Source organism: Temnothorax longispinosus, chromosome 6 (assembly GCF_030848805.1).
Source record: "Temnothorax longispinosus isolate EJ_2023e chromosome 6, Tlon_JGU_v1, whole genome shotgun sequence".
NCBI lineage: Eukaryota > Metazoa > Arthropoda > Insecta > Hymenoptera > Formicidae > Temnothorax > Temnothorax longispinosus.
The window spans coordinates 16080332-16097466 of NC_092363.1; the positions used below are offsets into that span (position 1 = coordinate 16080332).

A 17135-nucleotide genomic window follows, 5' to 3' on the forward strand; every position below is an offset into this window, starting at 1 on the left:
TTAGCTCTAACAACGGCCCAGAGGTTACAAACCTTAGCGTTAATAAATATCGATAATATAGTAAGGTCTGACACGGGAATAAATATTAAGATTACGGAACAAATTAAAACATCAAAGCCTGGAGCTTTTCAACCAGAATTAATATTACCGTTTTTTAAAGAGAAGCCAGGTCTATGTGTAGCATCTGCGGTCTTAGATTATATAGATTACACCAAAGAATTGAGAGATAACGATACCAAAAATTTGTTTATTGCAACAATGAAACCTTTTGGCGCAGTATCGTCACAAACTATTGGTCATTGGGTCAAAGCATTATTAGGTAAAGCTGGTATTGATATCAACCAGTTTACAGCGTATAGCACACGACACGCAGCGGTATCTATGGCTCATAAACGAGGAATAGATATCGCCACTATAAGACGAAGTGCTGGATGGGCGCCGGGTTCTCAAACCTTTTTTAAGTTCTATAACAAACCCATTCAGGCCCCCAATGACCAATTTGCGCGTGCAATCTTAGAATAAAAATAAAATAAATTAGAAATAAAAAAGAGAATTATCACTCAATCTCTAAAAACCTACAATATTATCATCGAGAACGAGACATGTAATATAATTGTACGATCAAACGAGCCCGCCGAAGGCGGGCGAAGTTTGATCGAGATTATATGAAATGTCTCGTTCGAAGATGATAATCTCCCTCCCTTTTCTGACCCAATGAAAAACAGATAAAGAACAATTGATGAATACATAAAACTAAAAATATACCCATTATCATCTTCAAAAATACCGCGTGATAATTCTATGCACATTACACAAAACAATATGAACCTAGAGGGCTAAGTAACAGGAACTAGATGGCAGGAGGGCGCCACTTGTTCAAAAGTTACTAAGCGTTAAACGTTGTGAAGTTAGGCATGACAATGCACAATTACCTGCACAATTTACGTTAATATTACTTTAATGTACAATTTTTTATTTATAAATGCTTAACTTTATAAATAAAATCTACTTTGAAACTTACTAATTGTAAGATTAAAAATATAATAATTGTCATTCCATATTTTGAATTTTTGTTCCGCTTTTATTTTAATTAAAATTTCTTTTCTTTCCGTTTGATTATTTCTAATCTAATATGTCAGCATTTTCAAGGGTGATAGTTTTTACGTTCCTGGAAGTGCGCATGTATAGCGAAGCGTGGTCAACGTGGTGCACACACATCGGCATCGGCACGGCACTCCCTCCTGTTATCGATCAGTCGCGTGGTAGCGGTTAGCAGTTGTAGCCCGTCGTGTCATGGAGGATCTCCTGCTGCAGATCATAAGGGAGTCGAACAATGCGAGGTTACAACATTTACGGAAATCGGCGCAAGAAGCGCACGGTGAGCGCATCAGGATTTTTATTTTGATTCGATTTTTTATTAAAGATTTATTCCACGAAAGCCGCTATTATTCGAGACTTCTTCATCATTGGGATTCAGACATGCAGATGTCAAGCAGACTTGACACTCGCATCTCTCCCGTCATGAATATATAATGGCATACATATACATTATTATAAATATTTCTAATTTAACTTGATTATATTTAAGTATTTTTGCGTTCATTACAAATGCAAAATTATTTTTTAAGTTTATGTCAATTTGAATACGTGTCATAATGGCGCAGTATGATTGATAATAGTCATCGAAAACAAATATTATTTCTCAAACATATTAGGATTTTCGGACTTGCTTTTCTTGTGTTGAGGATAATCTTTTTCCTTGCAGATTTTCTGGAGAAGCAGCAAGGCTTACTACGAGATCCACCGCACGAACTGCGCGCAAAATGCTTACATACGTTTCAGCTAGCACTGGAAAGTAATAGAAGCAAATTTATTGCTTTCGGACTTGCGGGATTGCACGTAAGTAACATAATAAAAATAATTTTTTGTGCGAAAAAATAAATTTTCTATGCATAAAAATGCAAATGTGATCTTAAAATGTTCGTACTAAAGAATGCTTTTATGTTTTATCTTTGGACTATTTTTCTTTCCGCGTATGTTGGCCAGCATTGATGTAACCGCTTGTGGAAATGTATGTTCCGGAACTGTACGCGATAAAACGATAGATACCGACGAACAGCTGCGACAGTTTAAGTAAAGTCACGTCGCTGCGGCAGATGACATTTAATTAGCTTTGATCGGAGTAGTTTCTTTTGAGGCTTTTTTAGGAATTTTATAATAAAGATTAAATAATTTGGATAGATTAATTCGAGGATTAATTATTGCAATTAATTAAATAGAATTTATTCGGGTGGATTTGATTTATAATTGCAATTTTTATTAAACATTATTGATTAAATTATAAATACAATGGTCAAATTAATGTCACAAAATTAAACTAAAAATTAAAATAACATTTGTAGAAAATGTTAAGAGACGACAGATTCCAATCACCTTACGAGCCAGAAGATGATTCGTTATGGTTGCCTGCACAAATGTTGCACGCCATGAGCTCCATCGTCTCGCAATCTGATGACACACAAACGGATATGCTCAAAGTGAGTTTTACTGTAATTGTAAAAATATTTCTATATCGAGTATTGAAAAGAATACAAGAAAATTAAACAGAATCTAAAAAAAAATTAACATGTTTCTTGTTTTTAATGCTTGCTTTAAAATCATAAATTTAATCGCAGGTAATGTCTCATCGTTTCTTTTCTAGGTTTTGCTACAAGTTGCTTGCTCTCCTTATTGGACTATGAACGGCCGTTTGATTATCGCTATATTGACTACTTGTTGCGAGGCGTTCGAGAATGGCAATCAAGCTGTGCGTACAGCTGCACAGGCTGCAACTAGTCAAACGTTGCGATCGTTTTGTCTTTTTTTAGGTAACATGGAAATTTGAGCGAAAAAAATACAAAATTAACGCAACATCGCTGACGATGCATTTTGCCTTAAAAAGTGATAATAGCTTCCAGACATAGCACTTTCGAACACAGTTGTTTGGTCGATAAATTACAAGATCGCGTGCCGATGGCATGCGGGTTGAAGAATGCCTGACGATACCGTACTGTTAATACCTGCAAATGCATCGCCAGCGTGGCATTTCGATATTCATTATTATGCGTTATTGTATTTATTTGCAGACGAGGAGTGTCAGGAGATGGACGAGAATGCTAAACGGAATAAAAATGTACGCGAGCGAGGTGTTTCATGTTTTAACGAGGCTTTGCCGATTTTGCAGTACATGTGCAGCAAACTGGACGAGGCTCAGAAGTAAAAATGCATTTTAGAAAATTAATGGTGTAAAAGTCATTATGTTTAATACTATAATAATATTTAGGAAATCCTGTTCCAGCAATGGCAGAAACGGCAGCACTGTAGTCTTCCTATTGGAATGCTTGCATACGCTCATATCGTCACTACCGCAAAAGATTCATACTAACACACACTTTACGACTTTCCTATGGCAGAAGTTCTGTCCAGCCTTGATAGCCTTTTTAGGCACTCCTCGAGTAGATAAAACCTTTACCTCTCGAGAGGGAAAGGAGAACGAGGTTGGTAGAGGTTCCGGATACTTGGCTACATCGTTGAGTTTCGACAGTCATCAGGCTAAAACTGTTTACAGGTAAAAATATAGAACGTTTAGAATATATCATTGTCATGTCATAAACATTACTTTACGATAATTTTTTGTGTAAAACATGTGTAATATTTTGTAAGTGATATAATATTGTACAAAACATGTAAATATATATTTTTCAGCATTGGCACGGAATTAGTAAGATTAGTAGGATGTGTTGGCCCGTTGCGACCAGTTTTGGAATCTGTGTTCCACAGAATGTTGCTATATCCACCACCACAGCAGCGTCTAGAACCCTTAAAAGCATTGAAGGAATTATTGCGTAGTCCCAGTCGCATGGTTGATTTTGCTGGACCATTGCTTGTTGAAGAAGATCGGTCGAGCCATATACAAAGTGACATGGCATTGATGAGATTGTAAGTATTTTTTGCAACACAATCTTTGATATGTGTGTATATATATATATATATATATATATATATATATATATATATAATATATAATATATAATAAATAAAAAAGCTTAAATAAAATTTTGTTTAATTAAGATGGTTGAATTTTTTTTCAAATTTTTATACATTGTGTTCTAGAGCCATGGATTCGATAGAGGAATCAACAACGGGTGGACTGGCTATATTGCACGCGAGTGTCTCCTGCGTTGTCGCCATGCTGTCAGCGCTTCAAGAATTATGCGAGGGCAAGGCCATTAATCATAATTATACTTGCACGATTAATAGTTTGTACGAAGATTTAGAATCCTGTGATTATCGCGGACCTCTGACTTACCAAAGCATGGCACGATTGCCAAAAACATATAGGTAAATGCAACGATAATGAGTCATTCAATAATTTTGCTAAATTATTTAAAAATTTCAATTAATAAAAAATATATGTTATTAATATTGATTTATAAAAATACAATATAAATTTTTTTAACAATTTTGTTGTATCTCATATTTCTCATATTATATGTATATATATATTATATATGTAGACATATAGTTTATGACAATATTTATTTCTCAGGGAACAATTGGAATTAATGAAGAAAGGTATAGGCTCAGATTCCGACTCATCTGGGCATGGACCATCAGAAGATGGCGATTCAACGGACACTGAAGGTCCGCAAAATGAATCGGATGAGGTTCAGGAAGAAAATAGTCTTGACGATAATGATTGCGCAACGGAGAATGAATACGAGAGACTGAGATTGAAAAAATTACCCAAGTGTCTTCATGTGGGTCGACAAGTGGCCGACGAATGCAATGTGGACGTAGAGAGACACAATGCCAGGCGATTCGTAAGAATACTTAGATCTGATCTCATACCCATGGTCCTCACTTTGCGAAGTAATATAGAGGTGGACGAGGCGTTGCAGAACTTTGCTTCTGAGTATTGTCAAGGTATATAACTGCCATTGAGATAAAGCTATAAAATAATGCGCAGAATTTACATTATTGTAATATTGAGATAATAATGACATTTTTTGTTGATAAAAAATTTATATATTTGATATATTTTAGGGGTGTTTGTAGCTCAACAAAAGATACAGGAACAAACTGACACTAGTACAGATTCATGTGCGTTAATCACGATCATGAACGCTGATGGAATTTACCTAGCGACGTATGCGGCATTGCTTCTCAATCTGAAATTAATCCAAATAAATTATTATCACGAGGAAGGTCGGCAAATACCAATTAGCGAGGTATGTCTAATCGCAAATAATTCTTTTCTTAATTCTTTTTAAATTTGTTGTGTTCATTTTCCTTAATTTTATTTTTAAGGAACGATTTGTGGAAGAGGTGCACGGATCGGGTGTATTAGTTTATCTTTCAGCCACATGGCTCTCGGAATTGTATCAACAAGTTCTCGCATGTAATTTACTCGAGAAGTGTGGTTACAATCCTAGTTCCACGGAAAATAATGCATTGGTCAATGTTCTCACGGGTACGAAGTATTAAGTTTTAGTAAAATAAATATATTAATAAAAAATTATATTTTGTAATACCTAACTAAATCGCAATTTTTTAATAAATGTAACTATTAAAATTTATTATGCAATTTATAGACGTGGATGGAATACCCGGCAGTCACAGAGGCGGACAATTGCTTTCTGATTACATAAGATTAGAACGAGCCCAACTTTCTCGAAGTGAACCAACCCCGGAAGCGGAGGCTGGCGCAAAACTCTCCCGAAGAGTGTTGACTTGTTGCTGGGGCAGTATGATGACGGTTCTCACAACGGGACTGAATCCTCCTAAGGAGGAAACTAATAAAGGCATCCTAAACAGAGACGGTGGTAGACGAGGAGTTAGAGACACGGTTGTCTTGGCGCTTGAAGGTCTTCACAAGGCTGCTACATTAAGCAACGTGCTTGGTATATATATATATTCTTTCTTTTAAATAGGATTTTTATATATTTATCTTCTTATCATATCTTATCCTCCTCTATTACAGGTTTACAGAATCGCTGCGGCTCCATTTTTGCCCTTCTCGCAAAAGCTGCTTGCACGGAACAATCCATTTCGAAGATTACTCGCAAGAAGGACGTTCTTCGACTTAAATTGCAGAATAAAGCGACTAATCTTCATACATCTCACGCGCTCAGTATGGATGTGCTTCTGGGAAGAGGTCTGGAACTAGGCAGTCATGGTAGCGATTGCTGGCCGCATGTTTTCACGTAAGTGACGCTCCAAAAGTCCAAAACACAGCAACGTGTTTTTTCTTACATATAATATATTAATGAGATTATGCATTTGGAAAAAGGTGTTGCCTCTACGTGAGTAAACTGGAACATGACTTCTTCGGACGGAATCAAAATCCGTCACTGCCTAAAGTCTCTCAGAAGAAGGAAAAAAAAGATGCTGTAAATGGCGACGCTAAGAATGGTCAAGACAGACTTCGATTAAATTTTAACATTGTCGATGATGAGGAATCTTGGTACAATTCTATATTACAACACTCTAATTATTTGATATTATTTCTTTTAAAAATTCTCTCAGGCTCTTATTCTCTAATTAATTAGTATGCCGATTGATTAATAAGTATTTCACAAGATTTTATTTTACAAGATAAATATTTTACAGAATTCTAACATCTTGTATTTAATTTATTTTTTAATTTTTTGATTATTTCTTTTATATAGCGTGGACGTTTATAGCTTCCTGTCGAGTCCTTACACGCAAAATCCCAGTTCAGACACGATTCCGGAGATTATCCAAGAATCGAATGCTGACAGCCAATTTAATGGCATTTTGCCAGCGGATTATGCTGCCAAGATTATTTGCGTGCTGTCGCAGCAAGTCGATAGACTTTTCGAGGATGCGGCACTTAAACTGAATCTCAGAGCTCTCTGCTCATTTCTCATGGCTCTCTGTAAGGCCAGCAAGGCGCAATTATTCAAGACCACCGATGGCTGTAAAGACAATAAGAAATTTTGGTGGAGACGAAGTAAGCCGAGGGAAAACGAGATGAATGTGTTGCTTCTAGCTCGTTTAGGTGAAGTTATGCTGAAGTGTGTAAAGAGTGGCAGACCTTTAATACATATAATGGGGGTAAGAGAGCAGTATATAAATGTATGCAACTTAATAATTTACAATCGTAATTTGTACGATTTAAAAATTAAATAATTTTTCAGGTATGGACTATTTTGGGACCACACTTCATGGAGGCGGCTTGCCACGAGGACCGTAGCATTTCGAAGAAAGCCGTTCAATGCATTCACGATTCCATGGCGGCCTTGTTAAACGAACAGATAGAACTTCCGCATTTTCACTTTAACGAGGCGCTCTTCAAACCTTTTGAAAACCTTTTGTGTCTTGAGCTTTGCGATAGCGATGTACAGGATCAAGTAAGGATTAGCCATTCACAATTATGTGTAAAGCACAAACTTAAAAAATTGGGATTGCAAACTATAAATTTTTCAGATTGTTAGTTGCATCTGTGAGTTCGTTGAAACAAATCGTACTGAGATACGTTCAGGTTGGCGTCCACTTTTCGGCGCTCTCCGAGTGGCGTCGGTTAACAATTCAGATTCGGTGGAATCGGCGCCTTTGTTAGAAGTTTTCAGAGTCTTCCTCTCAACAGACAACACGTTGGTTTTTGCTAACGCCGCTTTGGACTGTATCTTATGCCTGCTAAAACACGTGAGAGGTATCGGTGATAACGAAGCTCAAGCTGAAGAGACTGAGAATATCGATAGCGCAGAATCGAGAAGAATGAGACTCTGTGTTGAAAGTTTGAAGTATCTGCTGAGTTGCAGCGATATTCTGTCGTCGATGTATCGGATGCCGGCCTGCCCGATCTTTCATTCAGCCCAAAGAATTCAAGTCTCTACGATTCCGCAATACGTGGATCCGATTATTCCGAATCTCGAGCTGACTAGGTTCGACAAGCATATCGAGTCGATGCAGGAAGTTATTCCGGAAAAATCATACGACGCGCTGACTCCATTAATTGACAAGGACGCTCATCCTATCGCTACGTTGCAGAGTATGGACAAGCCTAGTGGTATCCTCAGGGTCTGGTACATCCTTATCGAAGGCTTGGCAAGCGCAACTATGATCTGTCCAAAGCGTTATCAACCGCATACTCTAGAGACTCTATTCCATCTCTTGCGCGATATTTTGAATGTACCCGGGCCAGCGTTTGGACTCTACTGCGTTAATCATCTATTATTGCCCATGGTGCAAAATTGGCTAAGGAAAACGTCTAAGATCTTTCGTGGATGGGACAACTTTGCGCCCAATTTCAAACAGTGTTGCGGTCTCACAACAGATCTCGTGGTTGATTATTTGACACATTTACAAGGTAATACAAAAAACATTAATCTAGATAATAAAGATAAGAAGAAATTATGCGAAATACTGCGATTGCTACTCTGTTCGTTTGTGTTTATCTTTAATTACTGTTTAGGTCCAGAGATCGTTAGAAACGATGCCTATTTACCTGCCACGACGCTAATGTTGAAACAGCTTTTGTTAGTGATGGCGGAATGCGTTGTACAGCCTACGGAGAGTATAGCTCGTCTTGGCTGCGCTTGCATCAGGTAAGTCAAAAGCGCGGAGGACATTTCCAGCTCGCGACATAAAAGCCAGCCGAAGCGAGCCGAAGTAATTTGCTTGTCCGCTCGTTCGCTCTTTTTATTGCGATTCGCGCGAGCTTCGTTAATATTTACGCGGTTTAACGCGCGATGGTTGTCTGTGCATAGAAAATCGATGTTTGATGGCATTAACAACAATACGAGATTGCAGTAAAAATGAGAGAAAACCGGAATATAATGGCGATGGTACCAAAGGTGGTTCTTTAATGGCTGATTGAAACGACGTGTTGTCGTTGGTTATTTCGTAAATTCAATTAGGAAAGCTGGATCATAAAATTAATACTGGAGAATAAAGCGTAGTACTGTTTCTTACATAATTTTGTATTGTGTGTGATTGCAGTAACGCTGTATTTATTTATATATTAGCGTATCGATTTTCTATCGCGTCGATTTTCAGTTTTTCGGGGTGAATCGGTGTATCGACTAAGTTTGATGGAATGTATCTCGTGGTGGACAGATAAGATAGGTATATCGTTGTTACGGCGGCGCGGAGCGTGCGTGTAAGACGATAATGAAGCTTGACAAGCTGTCCGGTGGGATAAAGTAGCCACCGACACTCGACACCCTCGGAGCGTCATGCTAACGACTGCACACGTTGCATGTTGCATCCACCTGGAGAGTCATCGGCGCATTTTCTCTATATTAACGTGCACGGTAGACATATACATCCAACCGGACCGAGACATGAGCGATCCGTAACATGATCCCGCGAATCGGTGCCGATCCCGAGGTATCGATGTACACGTGTTGTATGTACGCCGGAATTTAAAAACGGAGCAGGTTCGTGTACGCGAATGACGAACCGAACGGTATCCTGATCTGAAATCTTAGCGTCACTTAGTGTAGGTAGACAACCCATTTCCACAACATTCAGCGGATCGGATGATTCTCGCTTGATCGCCATAGCTATGAAAGAGCGCGTGCTTGAGAGACCGCGCGGAAGGGGTTGGCCAACTTTATCGTTGACACGGTAGCACGAGAAATCCGATTACCGTTCACCGATCATTGCTCGTGTCCTTGTGAGATTTATTACGGAACAACGCGATAGCAATGTAGACTGTAGACTGTAGAGGCGTTGAAAGGCTCTTTCGTGTTTTAATTATTATAAAAAATTAAAGAAATCCGTAGAAAAAAATTTAAATCTTTCTACTTGATATTATCGTTGCTATTATTTATCATTCTATTTAGAAATCACAAGTGATATTAAGCGGTTTAACAAATTATAAAAAGAATTAAATCTATTTTTGTCAGGCACATTTTGGTGAGCAGCGGACCACTCCTTACTCCGGAACAATGGGAAGTCTGCGGTGTCGCGTGTTACCGCGCCTGTTCGAATTCGTTGCAGGAGTTGCACCAGCTAACCATGGCTTTCTCACCCAGATCGGAATCCTTTTACGGGGACGTCGCCCAAGTGAAGGTCGCAGCGCGCCGAGACGCGACACCGGAAGAAACGGAAAGGCTGCGACAACTTGCTGCTCAAGTAAGTAATCCGAGATTTATTTTCGAGAGGTGACATACGCGAGGGAGAGTACCGATATTCTCCGTCGTTTCTAATTGTTGTACGTTCAATGTGCTTTATCGATGTGCTCCTCGCAGCCACGAGACGAAACATTCGGAATATATAGATTCTGCTCTAACTCGAGGAGAGAAGTTCATTTTTACATTTATCATTCACATGTCACGATGTTAAAATTGTTCTTGGCTTATATCTCGTGCTAAGTACGATTAATTCTCAGTCAAAATAATAACATTACATAAAACAGATAAAAATCTAAATTGATTGTGACAATTAGTGCCAAATATCATATCGAAAATATCATATGTTTAAAATTCACAGTTATCACGAAAACTTTTACGATCGGCCGCTACCATCTATTTGATAATAGATGATGAGTTTTCTTCTGTATAGACATCTTGTCACCCAATAAACTTCTAGTATCGCGTTATTCATGTGTGTTGTGTTGCGACGAAGTAACGAGTGCGAGAATGTCAGGTGTGTGTGTGTGAGGGAGAGAAAGGTAGAGAAAAAAGATAAAGATACAGGGACACAGGTGGTTCCCTCCTGACCTGACTTGCTCCCAGGTGAGCCAGCTGCGTGAGGTATTGACTGCCGTCAAGAGGCAGAGCGCGGCGTCACTGCCGACGACACCTTTCCAGGATTTGACGACCATTGAGACGACACTGATCGATCAGCACACTACTTCCTACCCCATCGGTTGTAGGCAGCACACGACACCCCCCGATTACACTAACACTACGACGAACACAGGCCCCCAATGGCTCTAGCCGACCACGGTAACTCACGTCATGGATTTTAAGAACAATCAAACCCAGAGAAAAAAAATTATGTTATTGTATCGTATCGAGATTCACCATACTGACCGGCAGAATAACGTGGATAAATGTTTGACATCCACGCCGAGTGATTCACAGAGTCGTGGAGGCGTTCCATCACGTTGTCGTCGACAGGCTGAGTTTTAGCATTCACGTCTTATAATTTGAATCAAGAGCAATTCCAGAAGCTACTTTCAGCTAACAAATAATTTCGTATACCGAGTAATATACTTCACCTATGTATACATTGAACACGAGTATTTTATATGTACGTTGAGTATAATGGCGCAAGCATAATCGACTGATCGCTTTCGATGTATTCCAAGCTTGTTCGATGTGGCTGATATTGACGACGTGACAGAGTCAAAATGTTTCCTATGTATTTTTGTACCGCTGAATGACTGTGTTCAACAAATATAAAGCTTCCTATTATAAGCTGATTGACTGTTCACTCACCCTTTACCTTGAACAAAAGATCATTTATTTGGAATACGCCTGTCGACGAGAAAACGTCATTCGATCTGGATCACCATGTTTTTTTTTTAACATTTGCACATGCTGGTAGAAGGCACGAGTTGGGCTGCAGAGGCGCTTCAACGAGATCCTTTTCAAGTAATGAAGATATAGATATCGTCAAATAAATTGCACATAAGTCCTTGATAGAAAAGAAAAAAGTTTAATGATGTGATGGTAATTGTTTTTTTACAAATCAAATTTTTATTTTAAACACATACATTTTTTGTTTTGTTAATATCTATTAACTTTGAAAATAATTGTCAACTGTTTCTTTTTTTTAACAAATTGCTGAAAAATGCTTTAAATATTCTGATTCAAAGATTATCAATACGGATTTTGTAATTTCTTTTCTTTTCATCTCGTAAAATTTATGAAAAAGGATCTCGTCGTGTTGATTGAAACATCATTTCAATTTTATTTGGCACGATCTTGCGAATCACTATTAAAATCCATGGCTTGGGTCCATGGCTAGAATTTCACTGTCACAGCAACATGTAGGTAACGGTACACGACACCGTATTATAGAAGCTGCAGCTTTCGTAGTTTGCACACATTATCTTGATCGGAAACAATTGTGGAGTCGTGTTAGACTGAGCATACCGTTACTATTACTGTAATTAAGATTATTTCCTCACAATCAATTAAAAATTATTAGAAACGATTTATTGCACATATTGTATGATAATGTATTCTTAATTGAAAAACTTTTTTGCATAAAATTTTTAAATGCATTATTATGAGAACTGATAATGATATACATAATCTTACTTGCAACCAAAATATTACCAAGACTTTAACGGTTGCTTTATTGTAGCAAAGTGTAGCAAATTTTCACAAAATTTCACCAGATCTTCAAGAACTGCGTCATAGTCATATCATACATTCAGAATTCTACTTGAAACTAGTTTAGACTTAATAATTCACGTACTTGTGTCTTTAGGTGTTCCTCCTAGAGGAACAAACACGAGTTGAAGATGCTTCGCGATCATCCGATGAAAGGTCGTACGTGTTCCTTTTGTATCCTCCTGCCGTAGGCGCTACTCTCAATCCCGACCTTTACATCGTTAGAGTCCAGTTGCGTGCGTTGGTAGTCGGACTTTTGGTACATCAGATGCTGCTTCATTGCATCGCGAGTGTTCTTCTTCAAGGTGCCGGCCCTTCGATTTCAAGGTTAGTCTATGATTATTTCTTGCATTTATTAATCCATAATAATGTAGCAAATATATTTTATTAACACATATTTGATATATCATTATAATATATCGATTACTTATTACGCGGAATTTGATTAACGGCAGTTTAATTTACGTTAATAACTTTGATTAAAACTTGGTAAAAATCAATGTAGAATTATAATTGCGTAATAACTTGATGTTCGACTTTTCCATAGTTTATCTCACGTCATCCCGCATTCAACGCCATGCAGTTCACCTAATCCTAACGTCAAACGGAGTTACTTGTCTCATCTGAGTCCGCATCACGTGGAGATTTTCCTTTCTGCTCTGGACTTCTCATACGTCGCCGCACTAAAGTTTGATTGCCGACCTGGCCTGAAATTCTTGGTGCAAAAGGTGGCAAATCTCGAGCAACCGGCTAATCTATATCGTCAAGCGGCCGCTGCTTGGACCATTAAAATCATCACGCTGTTCGAGCTATGTTTACGCGAGATAGAGGAGCTTCACGCGACTCTGGAACTGGTAAAGACCATTCTGGGCACAGGGCTGGGCGACAGAGAATGTGTTTACGACATCAAGCACCGAAAACTTAATAAATATCTGCGGCAACTCCGTACAATTTTTGATGAGCTTTGCGAGACTTACGTCGAGGTAGTTCTTGACGAGGATGGCAAGTATACCAAGGTCGACAGTTTTGCAGAGAGGAAGATATTCTTGTTGGTGGCGCAACCCGATGATTATCCCGAGATTACTAGAAAGGAGCCTATTGACGATCGGCTTGTTTCTAGTACGCCAGCCCTCGTTGAGTCGTCGGAGAAAGAAGATCCTGGTATTCGTCAAAATCAACCGGATGGTGACGAAGAGGATGATCAAGATTATCCAGATGACGTATACAATCCGAACTTGGATGACGAGAGTGGCCTGGAAGAGCTTGGAGCTGAGAGCGAAAACGACCCGAGACCTTTCAGGTTGTCGGATCTGGCCGCAGAATATTCAACTGATTCTGGCCCACAGTCCGAACCGGAAACCGACGACTCTAGACCGATGTCCAGATTGGGATCGGTCACAGAGAAGATTGTTTACCTCGATCGTTCCGGCGGAACTTCCAGTGAAGGTTACATCGATGCCAAGTATAATGCTGTGACTCCAGCACCTCCCAAGATGATGTACAGTCGTGACGATATCTCTTATAATTTGGATTCGCATTGGAAAATGGAGTCAATCTCTATGAGAACGTCCATGGCTGATATGAAGACGCTAAATCGAAATTCGTTTTCCGATGAAGGCTTTTTACATAAAAAATCATATTTGGAAAGAAGTGGTAGCGACGTGGGTCCATTATCCAGGCGGAAATCTTTGACATTCGTCATGGCTGCAGAACTTGAAGATAAAGATAAGTCATTGCTGGTCGATTCTGTGGATCCTCGACCAAAGTCGGTGATGGAACTGCGTAGAACACCTGCTTGGACAATGTCCGATGGTCCTTCCAGCGAGTCTCGCGAACCTGAAGAAAGTATCAAAGAGGAAGACAAAAAGAATTCTAAATCTTCACAGATCCTTGACAATATAGATGAATTACTGCGCGATTATGAACGTAGCAAGCGTGGCTTTAGAACAAATCCCTTTTTGCGGGACGAAGAAGAATCATCTACGGTTGAGAGCCAGTCGATCGTTAACCAGGAAGTGCAAATTCAAAGGCGAAACGTTAATAAAGACAGCGAGGCTCATAGGAAAGCTTGGGCAGACACTCTGAGCATTGCATTGGAATGGGCTTTAGCTTTACCAGTGAGTTTTTTCAATCTTTCTCTTTATCTAATACATATATTATGTCATTGTCATTGTAATATATCGTAATAAGTTCTAATATCAACGTCAAAATTGAAGGTAAGAACTTGTTTCGGGAAATAATTTTAATTTTTTAAATAAGAATTGTTGAATTTATGATTTATAATTGTTATCAATTTAAATTATTTTTACATGAATTTTGGCGGATCTTTTTACAGGATGAACGATTGGAACCGTTGCTTCCAGTTTTCGTACGCGGCGTACGAATATTGACCAGGCATGCCATAGATCAGAGCTTGAAGCAACGTCTTTCAGCTCTCTTTCACCGTATCGCTGTGCTTTATGGATTGACAAATAATTAATAGCGATCGAGTTTAGCTATGTACGCGATCGCGGCCTTAGTTACTAAGACTTTTCGAGAAACGAAGAAATAATTAATTAACATGCTTGACTTATTTTTCAAGTTCTTTATTATTATTACTGTGATAGATACGCAAAATTGAAAGGAGAAATGGGAAGATATAAAATCTGTCGATATATTTTATTTGGAATTGTCGATCAAATTGATATATCAATCGATACAAGTAAATTGAATTCGAAAAAATACGATGTTTCCGTTATCACGCGGGTCTCTATTTTTTCATATGCCGACACGTCGACACGTCGGAGACAAGAATTTTATTTACGATCCATTCCGCATGCACGCATCTCTCGATTCTCATTTTATGCTCTTTGCGCTTAACTGTAGTTTGCGGTCCGGTCATAGTGCCGGGTGTATCGGATTTTTGCTTCCAACGTAAAGCTTTGAAAACACGAGCGACGAATGAAAAGTGTCTCGTGGCAAATGCGACACAAGTGATATTGGCACTCCTCTATTCTTTTATCAAGATGATCTCTTGATAAACAACGGAATATATTATCATTTTTGTTGCGCAGGTTTTTTTTGCTAGTATAAATAGCGATTATCTTTTTTGTAGAAGAAAAGAGCGAAAGATTTTAACGTTTGAAAAGGATTATTATATATATATTCCTTGCAAGTATTCTATTTTATTGTATATAACGTAACATTGTTGGCGTAAATTTAATTAAGATAATAGTAATGTAATAATGTTTTATATTACACATTGCGTAAGCGTAGTTGATTATATTTGTTGATTAATTTATTTTCCTCGTTTTGCGATTGATGTAGAGAATATATAATTGAACGTTGATGTATACATCAGATATTATCCCCGATGTTTCTCTACGTATGGTATATTCCATAAATGTTGTAAATGTTGTTGAATATCAGATGGTTTAAATGGAAGGGTTGATAATTGATAATAAAATGTGCCTATGTATCCTCTGTTTTTCTCCAAAATGCATCTAGATGTATGTACGAAAACGAGTGACTGGGAATTACGAGAAATCGTTATGGATCTCAATGCAGCTAAAGCGCGTCCATGAAATATATATACGATATATGGTATGAAACGTGTATCTCTAACAAGATGTATGAACGTTAAAATAAATGAATTCTAATATCTGAATACTATTTTAGATTGTTGCGCGATTTGTTTAGGAATATAATATTTGTTTTTAATGTATACATTGTAAATATTTTCAATATTTTCTTTATTGTCAGGTTTGTTTTACTAAAGCTGGATGTGTAAGATCCTCGAGCAATATTTTATCAAGTATTTAAAGACTGTTTTGATCGGAGGTCGCGAGTACTTCGCGATTTATTCTCATCAACCATGCTTGGCTGGTACCAAAGATGTCGACCATTTCCTGCGAAACGAAATGTATTTCAGTTCGTTTTAACGGACGTAGAAAAGGGCGGGAGACTCTCGTCTGCGGTTGACTACGAGTCGAGTCATCCTCGTAAAGAGAGAAGCTTACGAGCGACGGCCGCCTTAGCTTATTCCGTGGTTTTATTCGTGGCGTCCCATTCGCAGGACGCGTCGAGGCTGTAAACATCGCGGCAAGAGAAGTGGGAGAAGAGTGAAGAGATCTCTCTGAAGTGTGAAGTCATTGAAGTAGGAAGAATTTTTCGTCCGGTTTTTCGCAGCCATTAAGGGGTTAGTCTACCCTGAAACAGGCGAATTTTTAGGAATTAATTTCAGACAAAATATCGGTAATACATGAATGATTTTTTTTTATTATCTTTATTAGGGTTTCAAGAACATGTACAAATTTTTTGGTGTAAAAAAATTTCAAAATCGCGATGAGGCACTCCTTCACGCGCAACTATGCTTTTCAGACGGTGTACATGGTTTCTGAAATGTGGATGGTCTGGAAAAAAAAAAAAAAAAAAAATATGGTTATTATTAATAATTTATATTATTAATATTATTATTATTAATATTATTAATGCATTTTTGAAAAATTCAGAAATTTTTTTCTTGACGCCAAAAACGAGGAGAGGAAAAAAGCTCCGTCATTCCGAAGACAATACAATATAGTTAATAACCATATTTTTTTTTTTTTTTAGACCATCCACATTTCAGAAACCATGTACACCGTCTGAAAAGCATAGTTGCGCGCGAAGGAGTGCCTCATCGCGATTTTGAAATTTTTTTACACCAAAAAATTTGTACATGTTCTTGAAACCCTAATAAAGATAATGAAAAGAAAATTATTCATGTATCACCGATATTTTGTCTGAAATTAATTCCTG

The 17135-nt window shown here is 38.1% G+C and overlaps 1 protein-coding gene across 2 annotated transcripts; it reads left to right on the forward strand.

The window, feature by feature from the left end:
• The first annotated feature begins 1229 nt into the window (after nucleotides 1–1229).
• On the forward strand, nucleotides 1230–16005 carry LOC139814247 (brefeldin A-inhibited guanine nucleotide-exchange protein 3). Of its 2 annotated transcripts, none has more exons than XM_071780374.1 (22): nucleotides 1230–1378; nucleotides 1766–1899; nucleotides 2403–2537; nucleotides 2702–2867; nucleotides 3126–3255; nucleotides 3323–3607; nucleotides 3745–3978; nucleotides 4153–4380; nucleotides 4589–4965; nucleotides 5086–5270; nucleotides 5350–5512; nucleotides 5634–5942; nucleotides 6023–6245; nucleotides 6332–6505; nucleotides 6711–7119; nucleotides 7203–7415; nucleotides 7492–8374; nucleotides 8480–8612; nucleotides 9918–10146; nucleotides 12457–12686; nucleotides 12907–14476; nucleotides 14695–16005. In XM_071780374.1, the coding sequence occupies exons 1-22, from the start codon at nucleotides 1294–1296 to the stop codon at nucleotides 14836–14838; spliced, it is 6639 nt and encodes a 2212-aa protein (XP_071636475.1). In that variant the 5' UTR covers nucleotides 1230–1293; the 3' UTR covers nucleotides 14839–16005. The 2 variants fall into 2 exon arrangements, with proteins under 2 accessions (XP_071636475.1, XP_071636476.1); XM_071780375.1 differs by having other exon boundaries at nucleotides 3338–3607.
• Nucleotides 16006–17135: the final 1130 nt, after the last annotated feature.

Coding starts and splice junctions, on each gene's coding strand:
- LOC139814247 (XM_071780374.1), top strand. CDS start 1,294: ATGGAGGATCTCCTGCTGCAGATCATAAGGGAGTCGAACAATGCGAGG. Junction 4,381..4,588: donor CGATTGCCAAAAACATATAG/GTAAATGCAACG, acceptor TTTATTTCTCAG/GGAACAATTGGAATTAATGA. Junction 12,687..12,906: donor GCCGGCCCTTCGATTTCAAG/GTTAGTCTATGA, acceptor ACTTTTCCATAG/TTTATCTCACGTCATCCCGC.